General features: G+C 29.6%; 2 protein-coding genes across 4 annotated transcripts; one reads left to right on the top strand and one right to left on the bottom strand.

Moving 5' to 3' along the window:
* Positions 1–1,113: 1,113 nt before the first annotated feature.
* Positions 1,114–3,373, top strand: LOC107932822 (protein NONRESPONDING TO OXYLIPINS 2, mitochondrial). 3 transcript variants are annotated; one of them, XM_041075350.1, is made up of 3 exons: positions 1,114–1,391; positions 1,489–1,652; positions 2,151–2,212. In XM_041075350.1, the coding sequence occupies exons 1-2, from the start codon at positions 1,258–1,260 to the stop codon at positions 1,637–1,639; spliced, it is 285 nt and encodes a 94-aa protein (XP_040931284.1). In that variant the 5' UTR covers positions 1,114–1,257; the 3' UTR covers positions 1,640–1,652; positions 2,151–2,212. The 3 variants fall into 3 exon arrangements, with proteins under 3 accessions (XP_040931284.1, XP_016720413.2, XP_040931283.1); XM_016864924.2 differs by lacking the exon at positions 2,151–2,212 and adding an exon at positions 3,161–3,373 and having other exon boundaries at positions 1,115–1,391; positions 1,489–1,607; XM_041075349.1 differs by lacking the exon at positions 2,151–2,212 and having other exon boundaries at positions 1,115–1,391; positions 1,489–1,713.
* Positions 3,374–8,067: 4,694 nt separating this feature from the next.
* LOC107932802 (GATA transcription factor 12) lies at positions 8,068–10,007 on the bottom strand. The gene is made up of 2 exons (XM_016864901.2): positions 9,504–10,007; positions 8,068–9,021 (listed from the first exon to the last, which is right to left on the bottom strand). The coding sequence occupies exons 1-2, from the start codon at positions 9,807–9,809 to the stop codon at positions 8,227–8,229; spliced, it is 1,101 nt and encodes a 366-aa protein (XP_016720390.2). The 5' UTR covers positions 9,810–10,007; the 3' UTR covers positions 8,068–8,226.
* Between the last annotated feature and the right edge of the window lie 6,499 nt (positions 10,008–16,506).

Below are 16,506 nucleotides of genomic sequence, written 5' to 3'. Positions count from 1 at the left end.
GCTTTTATTTATTGCAAAAGAATATACATATTTCTTATTTCTTGCTCTTGTTTGTATGTGAACTTAGCATGCCATTTTGCAGCTCTTCCAAGCTCATCCGCATTCAATTACGGATTCTGACTGTATGGACAAAACTGCATTTGGACCTTTTATTCCAATGTTTTACATAGATTCCTCCGAGTGAACAAAATGACTTATAAGCAGGTTTGCCCCCGGCAGCTTTTGTCACAAGTTGGTATTGTCCTCTTTGAGCACTCCACAGGTCTCTCAAAGCCTTTTAACCGGAAGGTGCAGCTCAGGCAGACCATCCAGCCACACAAAGGCCACCTGGTTCAGCTGTTACAACTTGGCCGGTGGTTCGCTGAAGTTCAGACACAGGTTATATATTGTTGAGAGATTCATTGGTCTAGGATAGCACATCCCAGAGAAGAGCCACTTTAACTCAGCTTCAATGAACCTATTTTTCACAAGTCCAATGGCGCCATTGTTCCCAAGTTTTTAAACACTATGGTCAAATAAATTATCCACGATTTACCATATAATATTATAGCAAAAGTCTTGCAGAGAATTACGAGTTTGTATAGGTTTATCGTAAACATACAATTATTACGTGAACATACAACTACGTGTTTCGTTTAAAATGCATAACAATCAAATTTCTCACCAATAACAATAATATGTACTCTTTTTAAAAAATTTACAAAATAATTTGAATCGGTCTAACTTTTATAATTGAAGACTATTCAATTCAACTAATATGGGTTCAATGAGCTTGAATGTTAGCAAACTCAAGCTGAATTTAAAATTTGAAGTTTGATATTTGACATGAATTTGATCAAATATTTTTTTAAGCTTAAATTTAATGTGAGATATAATTGAGTTACTTGAACAGATTAAGTTGATTTATTAATTTTTATACTTGAGCTCGATTAAGTTTGTATACATTTAAATTTGAACTCAGTTCGATAATTATGTTTAGGGTCAATAATATATATTAATCGCAATAATATAATTTAATACTATAAAAATATTTAAAATGAAAAACTTAATAAAACATGTGTGTCATTCTAACTATCCAAGTAATACTAAAGCTAAAATTTAGCTGCTCCAGCTTCTTAATACCTCTTCGATATTTTTCCCTTCCCTCCAAAAAGAGAAAATCTAAAAACCCGCAAAAGCCCTTTGAACTCTCTCCTTTCTTTTTTCCCTTAAAAATCCAATCGCCCTGCATTCAAACTCTTGCTTTGCTTCTCAAAAATGGCGTCGCGCTTTAGATCTATCTCAAACCCAACATTTTCTATCCTCAAATCTGCCATTAACAAGCCAACCCTTAAACCCAGTCTCGCCTCTCCTCTCCTTCATGCTCGCTCTTCTTCTCCCACATTTTCAAGGCAAGCTCTGTAGTTTTCTATTTTCCATTTCTTTTTTTTTTTCAAATTTGGGTTTCATTCAAATTCACCATTTTATTGTGCTACTAAAATTTTTCAGGTCTGTTTCTCGATTGGGTTGTCTTCAATCTCTGCTGCCACTTCACTCAGCAGTGTCTTCAGCTCGGCTCACGTCGTGCCTAGGAACTGATTCAATGAGCTCCAGGTCGTTGTCTCAGGGTATGCTTTGCAGTGCAAATCCAGGAGTTTGATAATCTCCACAATGTTTGTACTTTTTTGAACTCCATAATTAATTGACAATGCCAACGCTATTTTGTTTATGTTAGTCTTATCTCATAACCATAATATTCATTTCCAGTCACTTATCAGTCTACAGCTATCAATTTCTGAACACTTATATGTTCTTTGTTGGTTTCCTTTAAAAAAAAACCTATAGCTCTTAATATGTAAGTTTTAGCTTTCTTGAACATAAACCAAGAGAATACTGAACTACATAAAGGGTTATTCTGAATTAAGTAAGAAAACAATTAAGCATTGAAAAGAATGATTGATAGTTCTTCTTCTGTTAGTCAAATTTGAAGTCTATTAAATTCAGCTACATTAATATGATTGGAAATGCAAACTCTACCTATGTTGACTTTCTGTGTATGCTATACCCCTACTAGGATCCTCATATAATACGAATATTATCATAATAAGTCCATGACTCTATTTTGATTTAGATTCAGCTTCTGTAACATTTGGTTTTTCTTTTCTTTTCAGCATGGCCCTTTTCTATCCTTATTGTCAATTGATTTTAATGGAACAGTGGGGTGCAAGACTCTGTAGGTTTCTCCTATTGAAATGAATAACTGAATGTACATTATGATTCGTGTATAGTTATGTACATGTCAATGTACTTGGACTCGTATAAATGGATAGCCGTGTTTTGGTTGCAAGAGATCATATATAGTAAGGAATGTAAGGCCATTAGGATCATTCGAACTTGTTTGATATCTGCAGTTTAGTGGTCTGCATTTTCATGAAATGCAATCGAAGGCCAACGTTCAAGTAATTTTGCCAGTGGTATTTGTTCATTGTTTCATGGTATTCGATGGCAGCAGCTTAGCTCAATATTGAGTATTGACCATGCTTTGAAATATGTTAGTAAATACTGTTTTTTCTCCCGTACCAGAGTGATCGTCTTTAAAGAGTTAATATTTTGGATAAACTACACTAGTAGTCCCAACTATTGGTAACTTTCTTTTTTCGTCAATCAATTATGATAAGTTACAAAATGATCACCCAGCTATTAGTAAATATTTTTATTGGTCACCCAACTATGAAAAGTTATAGAATGATTACACAATTATTCAATGCCGTCTTTCTTGGTCACCAGCTGGCTAATCATGGTAGCTTTTAAAATTGGCATAATAACAATTTTAACTCTCAATGTTTATACATTGTGTCATTGAAAAAAAAAACTTATACAATGTGTAAATGTTGAAGGTTAATTTTTTTTAAATCAAGACTCAATTGATATAATTTATAAATGTTGAGGATTAAAGTTGCTAACTGTTATTATGTAAATTTTAAAAAACTGTCATCATTAGCCCGCTAGTGATCAAAAACGACAAAATTTAATGAAAAGAAATTTACTAATAGCTGAGTGACTATTAGTGTAATTTACTGTAATATTTTTAGTGATTCATTGAACCATATGTTTAGTTTCTTTCTTGTGGCACTTGCTAATGCTAATTTATAAAGGTTCTTCTTTCTCTCAACTTGAACAGAACTAGGTCTCAGTGTGCCTCGATAACGTATCAGAAGTCGAAGAAAGTGATGCATGATGCAAGAGGGTAGTTGTTTTTTCCTTCTTTTATGTGTGTCCATTTGGAGATTTAGTTTATTTGACAAGTGTGCCATTTCATATCATATTGAAATGAATTTTCAATGTCCTTGTGATTCTCCCAATTATAGAAAATTCTCTCTAGATTTCAAGCTTACTCCATGGATTCTATATGTGCTGCAACACTTTGACCTTGTTACTTTGAAGAATAAACCGCTTTGCCATTCGCTCGACTTCGGGCTTGGCTTAAAGTTATGGTGGATTGAACGAATTTATCGATATCAATCCCTTAACCAAGTCTTTTTGTTTAAGAGAAATTCATATTGTAACAATCCTTAGCATCATATCCAAGTAGCTCATGTCCATTATATCATTCATGTTTCTTTTTTTACTTTTTATAGGAGATATGTTCTTCAATCCCGCATCAAACCGTAAGACGTCCTAGACTTGGGTGAGAGTTAATTATGTCTTCTAGAATGGCTTACTTTTTGAAATTTTTCATATATTGGAGGATCCTACTTTCACATCCATGTCCTGATGAATATAAGATAAAGACTTGGTAGGAGAAACTTAAAGTTGTGTAGAAAATCGGTAAAAGTATCATGGAGATCCCTGTACTAGGAGTCAGATTGTATTTTGCCCCATTTATTTAAAAAATAGGCAAATTAGCCATTGTACGTTACAACAAAGAGCAAACAAATTATTTTTGTTAAAAATTTCATTCATTTATACTCTTAAAAACTTACATGGTTAATAGAATAACTAGATAGTTATACGTGCATGCTACATGTACCTTATGCTAATGTACATGGGCAAATTTTTAATAGAAGAACATGTTTGCTCTTTGATATAACGTACATGGACTAATTTATCCATTTTTTGAGTAGAGAAAACAAAATATAATCAAACTCCTAGTATAAAAGCTTCCTCAGTTTTTTAATCATAGAAAAGCATGTTATTTTGACTTAGTATATTTTTATATTTGTAAAGAAAGGGATGATATGTAGATATGAATATGGTGTGTCCATTTCTTTGATAGTTACCTTGGCTATGATGCCCATGTCTCCACCCTTAACTAACAAAACATTAGCAAGTGAGGACTGCCTTGTACTTTTTTTTTTTTGGGTTCTTATTTTGTAATATCTGCATATAGGCGTATTCGTATAAACAACCATGTATTTTCATGCATGTTCAAACTACTACCTTCATCGCAAATAGAAGAAATTTGGATTTTCTTTGCAATTAGGGCCAAGGCTATTCGTATTTCATGTATTTGTATTCTTCCATAGCCCTAAGCTTTCAGGAAAATGATAATTACAAGGAAATCGAGATTATAATAATATTGGGATTTGAATTTATTATCGATTTTCTTTTATTATACCAAACTTGGTTCAATGGAGGGGCAAATGAGAAAAGTTCAATATCTGCCCCAAATCCCCAAGCCGTTGATTAATGGAAGGGGACAGCTTCTATACAAATGAACATGGAAGCCCATATTTTCAACCACCATTATTTAATCCCCACATATATCATCTCACTATTTCTAATGATTATTAATTAAATGATATGTATATATGAAATTATATATCATTTATTGACCGACAATGAATCATGATGTCTCTTATTAAAAATATAATATGATTATTATATTTGAATATAGTCCATTTATGAGTAAAATTATTATGAAAGTTTTTTATTAAGATTTGGATTATATTTTATTATTTTCACTCAAAAAATAAGTAAATTAATACTTTTAATATGTTAGATCAAACAGCAAAATCGTTCTTTATGTTAAAATTTTAATCAATTTATACTATTAAAAATTGGCTTGGGTGATAAAATAATTAGGCAGTTAGACGTGGGGTGCTACGTATATCTCATATTGATATGTAGGATCGATTTTTTTAACAATAAAAATAAATAAAATTTTTAACAAAAAAAATCTAATATATAAAAATTAATTTATCTAATTTTTTAATAAAGAGACAAAATCCAATCCAATTTTTAATGTAAAGACTTCTTAATACTTTGATGTGCATGAATTTATACAATAAATGAAAGAGAAATCATATAAAAAAAATAGTAACCAAATTGAGTATAAGATCACTTCTATTCATTTAATATAAGGAGTTCATGATACTGACCGTGTTGCATGCATGATGGAAGAGAGGCACGTGACCACCGCAAACTTTGCTTCTTTTTCACACTAAATTTATTAACAACTCCTCCTTTTTAGTATAACATTACTTCTATTCTACGGGATCACATTCTGTTTTAGTAAACAATCTTCTCGTCCCTTTATATTTTCATATTGAGTAAATTAATTTTTCTTTAGAAAAATTAAATTGAGTAACTAAAAATAATTAATTATAATATTAATATTTTTCATCAATTGTACATATTTTTATTAGTTTAATAATAAATTTAGCTTGCAACATTTATACATTGTATCAATATTTACACAAAATATATAAGCACTGAATGTTAAATTTATTATTATACCAATTAAATTTTATATAATTGATAGAAAACATAGATGCCTTGAATAAGCAACTTTTAAAATTGGCAAGGATTAAATTACTCTAATCTTTTTGAGAATGATCAAATTACTCAATATCGAATTGAAATGAACCACAAAAATGTTTTTACCGAATATATTCACTAGAAAGGTATTGTTGAGGGAGGCCCACTCTTTCAAGAGAAAGTCTTTGAAGTATTGTTGGTCTGCAACCGATGAAACCCTTAATATGTATGGTATTGTTCTTGGTCGAAGTTTTATTTCTTGACCTTGTGAAGAGAACGAGCGCCTAAAGCAACAAGTTCAATGGAATAGAAGCGTCTCATTAGGCGTTGGAAAAGATAAACCATGCATGGCGCACGATCACGTACTAAGAAAATATGAGTTTTTTTTTAATTAGGCTTAGGGATTAGAATTTAGCATAGTTGCTTACATTTTCTTAATAGGTATCCGTTTATCATGCATAGTTCACCTGTTTAAGCACCCAACGAGACATTTCCACTTTGTTAAATTTAATATCTTAAGCATTTAAGCTCTCTATAAAGTTAAAATATAAAATTTCGAATAAAAATAATATCAATTTATTAAAGGATTTATCATTTTAAATAATAAATAATACTCGAAAGGCTTTTGTCGTGAAAGAAAAACAAGAGAAGGATTAAAGTAAAAAGGCTGAAAATTAGGTTAAAAAAAGTAACCTAAAATCAACAAGTACAGTAACATTCTCTGTAATATTGTAAGTAAAAAAAGCTGTAACGATGAAGTTTCGACAGTCTCAATGATAACAAATTCAGTTAAGTAATAATTTTCCATCACTTCAATAAACTAAAAATTGGTGCATTAATACTTTCAACATTTTACCTTAAAAACATCAACTTTTATTTATATTTTATTAAAGTTTTGACCTTATAATATAATCCTATACCTTACCCTTTTTAATAATAATACAAACGTTATCTTCAAAAACCTTTCCATTTTTCCTCACGTCGGTGGGGGCCGGTGGATACTGGAATTTAACAATAATAATATATTCATGTGAATTGTGGAAATTCATGCAAAATAAATACATTATAATATGTTCATCAACCCACCACTCCATTTCATTTTATATATTTAATTTATATCAAAGCTTTTAGACTTATAATCCAGTTTGCTTGGACTTTATTTTCCTTTAAATTTAATTTATAATATTAATATTAAAAAAATCAATGTTATTTTGAATAATAATATAAGTTTTTAGACCCATTAGAATCTAACGGTTTAAATTTATATTTTCAATGCTAAAATTCGACTTTAAAAATAAATATATATAAATAAATAATTTATATATTTGTAATTAAATTTAAATAATTCCTTTTATCATTTTTAAATAGTTAAATAAGAAATTTGTTTTAGAATCAATCCTCAAAACCCTTTTGCTTCAACTCGAAGTTGAAACATTTTTTTTAGGATTGAAAGGGGTGGCAAGGGGCATTAAACCCTTAACTAATTATGGGGGTGATAAAGTGACAAATACGTATGTCTACAAACATGGATATTTTATATATTACGGCTTTATTGTATATATTATTTTTGCTATGAACACACACTTGGATGGTTGCCATTAAAGCGTTACATCAACTTTTAATATTACCAAGATTGATATATATATCAAGAATTATTTAAGTCTTGAAGAAAACATGGATTTCCTCTTAACTAACGTGTCTATAGTTTCAAGTTATTAATTTGAACTACTAATAAAAATATGTTATTATCGATATAAGGAAAAAGTTACCATGGTTTGTGACGGTTCATTTGAACAGTTGAGGGGTTGAGAATATTTAAGGGAGAGAAAAAAAGTGTGGCTTATCTTTTACATCGATATCCTTAATATTTAAAAAGAAATCTCTGATTATTCTTAATGTACTATGTTTTGTCTATATAGTAATGTCTTGTTATTGTAAGGTATAAGTTGTCATGTCAAAACAATAGATATATACAACGTTTGAATCACAAATACTCAATTCATGTAAAGGTGGATCTTGATGACTAAGGCTTTTGAGGTCTTGGACCGTCATGTGTTTTTTTAACTTGCGAAATGATCCTTCTTAATCTAGGGTGCTAACTGGTGAGACTGGAGGGACACGATGCAGACTCATAAGATGTAACAGTTATAAAAAAAGAAAAGCATGCATCAAGTTTTTTTGACTCAGCCGGTGTTTTAATATTATTATTGATTAGTAAAAAAAAATCATAATCCAAGAATAAAGAAAAATATAAACAAAATTTTAGTAATTTACCTGAATTAAGAAGATTGGGTTTCGAAGCTTCAAGAATTTGCCAAAATTGGCAAAGAAAAAAAACAACTAAGGAACATTAAATAGTCTAAGAAAAAAAATAGTTAGGAATATTATAAACTGGAATTCACTAATGAATTCATTACCTAAATTAAACTCTGGTTGGGAAAAAAAATTTAAAGAGCTCTCATTAAAGTTTCCCTACTCTAGAATGCACTAGATCAGCTGCCTGAAATCAGGACCCACAGGTTGGTGAATCAAGTAGTCATCACCGTTAGATACATCAAAAACCATGTTTTGATGATGGTGATGATGATGATGATGATGATGATGCATGAATTGTTGCTGATGACGTTGTTGGGCTCTTACCATTTCCTTCTGTCGTCGAAGCTCGAGGACCTTTCGGTGAGAATTTGAATGCTTAGTGAGCACAAATGTCGGGCTAGCGGCGGGTCGGTATTCGGGTACAAGACGACCCGATTTATACCTCACACCACAAGCGTTGCAAAGTGTTTTCGGACCCATGGGTCCAGTCCGCCACTGCGGCGTCTTATCCGTAGCACAATGCAGGCATTTCCGCCCATCCGAGCTCGTTTCTCCACAGTCTTTCTTCTTCGACGATGACGACGTCGTTTTGACGGGTTTTTTTCCCGGTTGGTTCGAGGGAAGTGGTTGAACAGGGACGATTATATCCGGTTCGGGGGATGAAACCGTTGGACTGAGAACGAGGAGGCGTGACGCCCAATTGCACGGCGCTGCACGGGAACGTTTGCTCCTTGCTTTGGCGGGAACCGTCATGTCTGGATGGAAAACATGGTTGTTGTCGCCTCCGCCGCCGTCGATGGCGTTTTCGATTTGGTTAGGGAGTTCAGGTTGCAACCCTCGTGGCTCCGATGATACGTTGGGTAGGGTTTTCATACCGGATATCAGTTGGAGCTTTTGCAGGTCCTCACTTGAAAATGATTCCTCGGCGAAATTCGACAGCCATTCCAGCTCAGCTAAATCGTCGTACTGTTTTCAACAAAGATGAACAACAGTTATAAACAATTTGAATTTTGAACTCTTTTTATGATAAAGAAACTCTTTTAACCTTCGTTTGGTTGCCGGGAAAATGATTAAGAAACAAATAAGGTTAAATTCTATTAAAGGTCCTATACTATACATTTCATAATTAATCCCTCTATTGTCTGATTACTTTTTAACTTTTATTTGTCAAAATTGAAAATAATTGTTTTCCATTAATTCTATCAAATCAAATCATAAATATAGCTTTTTCTTTCCAAAAAGACTCAACCTATATCACATCAAGCTTTCTTTTAACATTATTTAATAAAATTAACGAAAATTTTTAACAAAAATTTGGAAAAATCAAATTATAAGAAAAACTAACTCCGAGAAAAAAAATTAGTGTAATGACTTCCTTTAAAATTTGACCACAAAAAAAAACCTATCAGTATCACACCGTTGCATGTATAGGAAAAAATTTTAATTACCGGCACACAAAGATCACCAGCGAACTGACCGTCGGTGAAACTCCTGCAACCAATACCACCACCTAAATTCGTTTCTGGACCAGAAAACGACGACGAATTGCAACTCTCGACAGCCGTAACGGTTGACGAATCCGTAGAATGACCGGCAACGGAGGAGTTGAAATTAGCGACATCAGTAATAACGGCATCCTCGTTGGAGAAATCGAGCAAGTCCTCCACGATGAAATGGTCACCTCCGGCCGCCGGTTTTTCCGGCGTCAATTGAGAACAGTAAGCGGTTCCTTGAAAGAAATCTGGCGTTTCCATAATTTTTTTTCTATATATTTTTTTCAATTTTAAAAATTATGAAATTTTATTTTGAATGTAGGTTTTCTTTTTTTCTTTTTTTTTTCTTCTTGTTGCGTTAAAGGAGAGACTATAGTGAGAGGAAAAAAAAAGTGTGAGGGAGTTGTGGTTTTTGAGAAAGAGAGAGAGTGAGAGAAAGAGAGGTTTTATTTGCGTTTGAAGGGGACAGGCCGACAGCTAAAATGGAGGATTTTGACCAGGGTGATAAAACTACAAGGATAATTTTGGCAATTTCAACTTTGGTTTTTATTTCCTTACTATAAAAACATTTTTGTCTAATTTCTATTTTAGTCCCCTTTTTCTTAAATCTGAGATTCGATCTCCCTGTTCTAATTTGTCGTAATTTGATCATCTACTCTTATAATGCTAGTAGTGGTTCAAATTTTAGTAGCTGTCGAGAAAGTAATGACATGAATTTTTTACAAAAATAAAAAATAAAAAACAAAGTCCAACATTCCATTCATACCTAAATCTTATTAGGGATTGAGCATGGTTGATTCAATTTTTAAATGGAATTGATTACATGATCGAAAAATTGTAAAAAAAATTCACACAATCATTTTAACGGCAACAACTAACTATGTTATTGATTTTAATTGACTAATAACATATATATTTTTTTTAAATGATCAAATTGTGTGAAGTGTACGTAAAAGAATTAAACCTCAAAATTCTGGATAATTTAATAACTAAAGTCATAATTAGACTTAATTGAGTTATAATATATCGATAATTTATGTTCATGCTTTCTACTTATAAGTTTTTAACTGGATTAGTGTCACAAGTTAATCGGATACTAATTTAATTAAGAAAGTAATAAAAATATTATAAGGGTATGTATTTCTTACAAAAATTTAATAATTTTTTTAATTAAATCGCTTAAACTACAACTTTAAAAGAGGTAAGTGGTTAAATTGAAAGCAATTTATTAAAAAAATATATTAAAAGCAATTTAAACCTTTGAGTGCAGTTGAAGCATTGTTAAATATTCTATATAATTTTTTTAATTATACAATGAGTGTTACATAATTTAATATTCATTTTTTTGGGTATATATTTTTATATGATAGTTCATAAATTTATAAAATTAAATAAAAAATAATTTAATTTTAATTTAATTTAACTTTTCTCTACATCATCTAGAATGTTTAAAAAATATTTTTTTAATAATCTTCATCTTTTGAGAAAGTAAAGCTAATATTTTGGAGAAAAAGTAAAAGCAATGAAATTTAAGAGAAACAAATAAACAAGCTTTTAAATGTAGAAATGAATAACTTATCAGTCATCATGTATGAGTTATTTTTAGATTTATTTTAGTGCAAGGATTATAATTATTTAAATAATATTAATTGTGACTAGATTTATTTATTTAAAAAAAAAAGCTTTTAATTGGGTTGTAGGAAATTCTAGTTGGAAGTTACTTTAGTACCCTTGTTCTTTTGGGGTATTTTGTGCTCTCTTTTTTTCCTTCATTTTGTAAATCATTTCTATGAGAAAATTAAGACAAAGTAAAATCTAAAAATATCTTTGATTATATATATATATATATATTAAATATCTTGATTATATTATTAAATTAAAAAAATAAGTAAATATTAAAAAAAATCAAAACATGGAAAATGGTGAGGATAAAGTCAAAGTTTTGTAGGGAATTTATTACACATATTTTTATTGATATAATTTATTACACATATTTGTTTATATCAAGTGCATTCAAGGGTAGTTTTTTTTTTCCTCTACCAGAGGTAATACAATAATTAATTTATTGCGTTTTGTAAGTTCATTAAGGGATAGATGTTAATTATGAGTTTTAAAGTTGCTCCATGCTCAAGGCAAGGATCGAACCCTCAATCACTAGTTAAGATAAGAGAGATCATTGCTATCTCACCTAACTATCATGAATCAAGTATAGTACTTTTTAAACCAAATTTATATTTCTACAAAATTCATCTTAAAAGGTAAAATATGTTGACTTAAAATATGATAAATTTAAATTTTGAATAATTTAGGATAAAACTCATACATACCATTAGGGGTGAAATTATATATATTTTTTTGAAGGTCGAATTTGAATCTTAAATTTTTGAGTGAATTAAAAAGAATATTTCGGTTATTGTATTAATGTAAATTTTTATAATTTTCAAAAGATTATGACATAATTTGATTTTAGATTTTAAGATGGGCTGAAATCATTCTCTACAAATATCATTTTTAAAATTTAAATATAAATTCTCTTCATAGCTGCCTTACATTATAACCAATAATTATGTGATTAAAATTCAAAAAAAGAAAAGAAAAGTTAAGACAAGATTAGTTTAAAAAAAAGACAGATCATAGATCTAAAACCAACAAGGGATGGATTTGATGGTCCCTGATTTGCTGTTTAGTCTGATAAAAAAATCTAAACCGCACGTGCACGTAAAGAAGGTGGTGATGATCACCCAAGTGTATAACAAGCATCATACAAAGTACCGCACATAATCATTTACTTCATTGCTTCGAGTCAAATTGAGAAATGGGGCCAAAACGGTAATTGAATCAATTAACAATGATTTACTGCATTAGAAATGAATCATTAATAGATAATATTAAAATTAATCTTAATTAATCAAATTCAACCCCTTAGGAACCGATCCAGCAGGTTTAATAATTAACAATTCTTCACTCCTCCGATTCCTTTGCTTTTTTTTTTCTCTGGGGATTTGCGCTTATAATTTTTATTTATTTTTCTTTTATTTTCTTAACTCCCTCTCTCGTATTTCCTATTTTATTTCTTTACTTTAAATATACCATTAACAACCACGATTATTACAGCTCAACTTGATGAATTGGATGGCTAGGATTTTGTTATTAAGCAATATGCTTATTTTATATATATAGTTACCCAAACATTTCGCAAAAGATTTATTTAGAATTATTGTAAAAATTTTACGTTCAAAAATACTTAATGAGTTGTCAAACATGTATTTATTGGACATAATTTTTGTATATTTGTTGACAATCTAATGGGCCTTACACACAGATCACTTTATCTAATTTAAGAAGTCTCATGTATATCATAACGTCACTCTACTTAGACATGTCAGTATAAGCCGCTTGCTTAATAATATTTCAATCGCGAAGTAACTAATAACACCACAATGTAAAGAGTAACGTGAGACCCAAAAAGCCATTACTCACCACCAAACTAAAACGCCACATTATTGTCCGACCATTTGTATGTCTCTAATCTAGTCAAGCAAACTGTCTAGGGACATCACAACTGCATCAAAAAATTTACCGATTTGGTATTTGCAAATTATTTTATGACATGACTAGTGATAATTGATAGGTAATTTATGCAAGCAAAGAAATTTATACATATATAATAAATAACATATCATAATCAATCAAACACACATCATTGATTTTTAACTTATTTCTAGCAACTTCAGCTATCAAGCTATCCAAATTCACATGTCATATGCTTCACACGAGTAATTTGCAAGCTTGATTAAACTTTTTAATATATTTTAAAATTATATTTAAAATTTTATATTCAAACTCAAATATAAAACAATTAAATGTATAATTAAATATAAAAATCAAACTGAATTTTAATTTAATTGCAATAAACTGAAATAATTTAAATTTTTACCTCAAATTTAAAGTTCAATTAGAAAAAGAAAGTACTAAAAACATTGTATTTTTTTTAATTTACAACAATCTTACACTCAACTAAATTGCATTGCACCAGTTTGGACGCTAGCTAAACGTCCACGTGGCAGGTAGAGAAGTGGATGACTGATAGTAAAGTGGGCCCTGCTGAATACACCAATCCCTATGCCAGTATTATTATTTTTGAGGGACAAATCTTAAAATTGTATGATTCAATATATTAATTTTGATTTATGTAATTATATAAATAAAATTTTGATTATAATTTTAAGTGTATATATTTAAATTTAAATTTTGATTTAATTATATATATTTAAATAAATATAATATATAAAATTTATATAAATATTTCAATTTTATTAGCTTGAAAGGTAATGAATTTCATAGTATGGTCTCGAATCGAATTTTATAAATGAAAAAAATAATATTGAAAGATGTAACTCAATTATATTTAAATAAATCTCAGATTAAAAATAAATATATTTAAATAATAATACAAACAGATTTCTACTTATTTTTAATTTTATTATATCTTGTTCTTTTGCAATTACCTTATTTTTAATTTTATTATATCTTTTTCTTTTGCAATTACCTTTTTTTTATTTGCTTGAATTAAAAAGAAAATTCTGTAAAAGAGGGCGTTGCTTGGCGTGGAGGTTTCATTTACCAGACCTTTTTTTTCTTTTTTCCTTTTTTTCACTCACTTTGAAATTTTTTTAATTTAAGATAAATTACACTCAAGTCTATTAAATTATTAGTAGGTTTACGTTTGGTCATTCAACTTTAGAATTTACAAAATAATCATTGAATTATTCAAAGGTTTTCATTTAAATAATTTAATTATTTGAAAGTTTTTATTTAAATCATTGAGCTATTAAGTTTTTTTAAAAGTTTTACTAGCGATCTCTAAGCGACAAGTCAATGACAAGTATGGTCGATTTGAATCCATCGATGAGTAGAATATATCTTAGATCCAAGTCAATCTTGCAGTTAGTGATGAAGATTGGGAAAAAAAAGCTATTTAAATTTTAGCTCACAGATTCATGACATTTAAAGCTGTTTTATAAAAAAAACTGTAAAAAAGAAGAGGAATGAGAGGTTTTGATTGGTGCAAGTAGTGACATAAAACAACAATTTTAACAGCTCAATAACTTAAATAAAAACTTTTAAATAATTTAATAATTATTTTATAATTTTTTAAAATTGAATGATGACAATAAAAATCTATTAATTATTTAATGATCTTAAGCATAATTTGTCATTTATTTATATTTTGAATTGTAAAAATGGGTGTTGCATGTGTAGGGTCCAAAATTTCACGTGATAGAGGGAGGGAGTTGGTGGTGTCAGCCACCCATGTGAATACTTTGGTGAATATAATTCATATCATAAATACGACATGATTATACGTAAACCAACCTAACAATTTCATAAAAAAGAAATTAAGATTTAAATTAAAAATAAAATTGCAATTAAATGTTTATATAATGATTCCAACATGGTATTAAATTTGTGGTTATATTCTTAAAAATAAATAAAATAAAATACGTACGGTCAATTTGCCTTTTTCTCATGGGATGGTTTAGACCAAATGATAACACTAATTGTAGTAAACCTTGCATTACTTTTTTTATTTATTTATTTTAAATGATTTTACTATAACGTGATAGCACCTGCCGGATGGGAACGTGAGTGGTTGAATACGCACGTGTTCAGAATCCCCCTTTAGAGACAACTCACGTGGGAGCGGACGTCCTTCGCCTTTTGCTTTGGGAAATTACAGTTGGTTGCTAAATGCTCACTTGTGTTTGTGTGTCTTAGGCCCATTTTACTTGTGTGTATCTAATTGTCAAATTATAGTTTCGGTGTCCCGATTGTTTTTAAATTTATGATTTGATCCATGTATGTTATTGTCATAATTTGACCATTCTACTCTTATAACATCATTAGTTTAGATAATTAACACAATTAACCATTCTACTTAAAGCGCCTACTTGTCTTTATTTTCTTTTCTTTTTTTCCCTTTATAAACACTTATATGAACTCATCATTTTATCGTGGATTTTTTTTATGTTGAAAGGATGTTTTTTTTATTAAAGAAAACCCACATTAACATTTTAATAAAACAATTAATAATATTAAGTATTTAAACTAATTAATGATATTATAAAAATACAGAAATCAAGACTCGTCGATTTAAAGTACAAGTAGGGGCAAAGTAAAAAAAAAAATTCATGTAGGGCAAAATTAAATTATAAATATTTTAATGACAAAAATGCAGGTTTACCATTATACTAATTTATAATCTTATAGTTTTTAAAGAGATTATACAGAAGTTATACATTTTTTGAGGGGTTAAAACTTTCACTCTCGAACGTTGCCCTGAATATGGGGTTTAAATCTCAAATCTAAATATAAAGAAATTATATCATTTTAAAGAGTCAAGATCATATCTCTTTAATGTTACCGTTACGTATAAGGGTTAAATATCAAATATGGGCATGGACAAGCTTCAATCATAAGCCCATTCCTCTTTGTTTTGCTTTTTTAAATCTTTTTTCTCCAAGGCAAAAGAAGGTGAGAAAAAGAAGAAGAAAGACATGTTAGCACAATGCCAACCAAGCAAGTGTATATCCTTAGTGATTAAGTTAAAGAGTTTGCATATGTAAGAAGGAATGGCATATTCTTGGCCATGTTGGGATTTTAAAAAAGGGTGTGTTTTTCAGTTCAATTTCATCCTTCTGAGCCGACATGTAGATATGTTTGCAGCACTTTTTTTTTTTTTTTTTTCCTTTTATCACATTGTTTCTATCTGTTTTCTACTACCTTCTATAATCAATATGGGAGCCAATGAACCCATAAGATTTGTCCATTGGTTTGGGCTAATAATTGGAAGAGTGGAAGGGATGAGAAACATATTCATTTTGGGCCAATAATCAAAATTATTATAGGTTTTTAATTGTTTGTTTTAGGTTTGAATTTTATGGATGAAGATAAAGAT

This window comes from Gossypium hirsutum, chromosome A08, assembly GCF_007990345.1.
Source record: "Gossypium hirsutum isolate 1008001.06 chromosome A08, Gossypium_hirsutum_v2.1, whole genome shotgun sequence".
Taxonomy (NCBI): Eukaryota; Viridiplantae; Streptophyta; class Magnoliopsida; order Malvales; family Malvaceae; genus Gossypium; species Gossypium hirsutum.
This window is presented reverse-complemented; position numbering and strand designations above follow the sequence as displayed.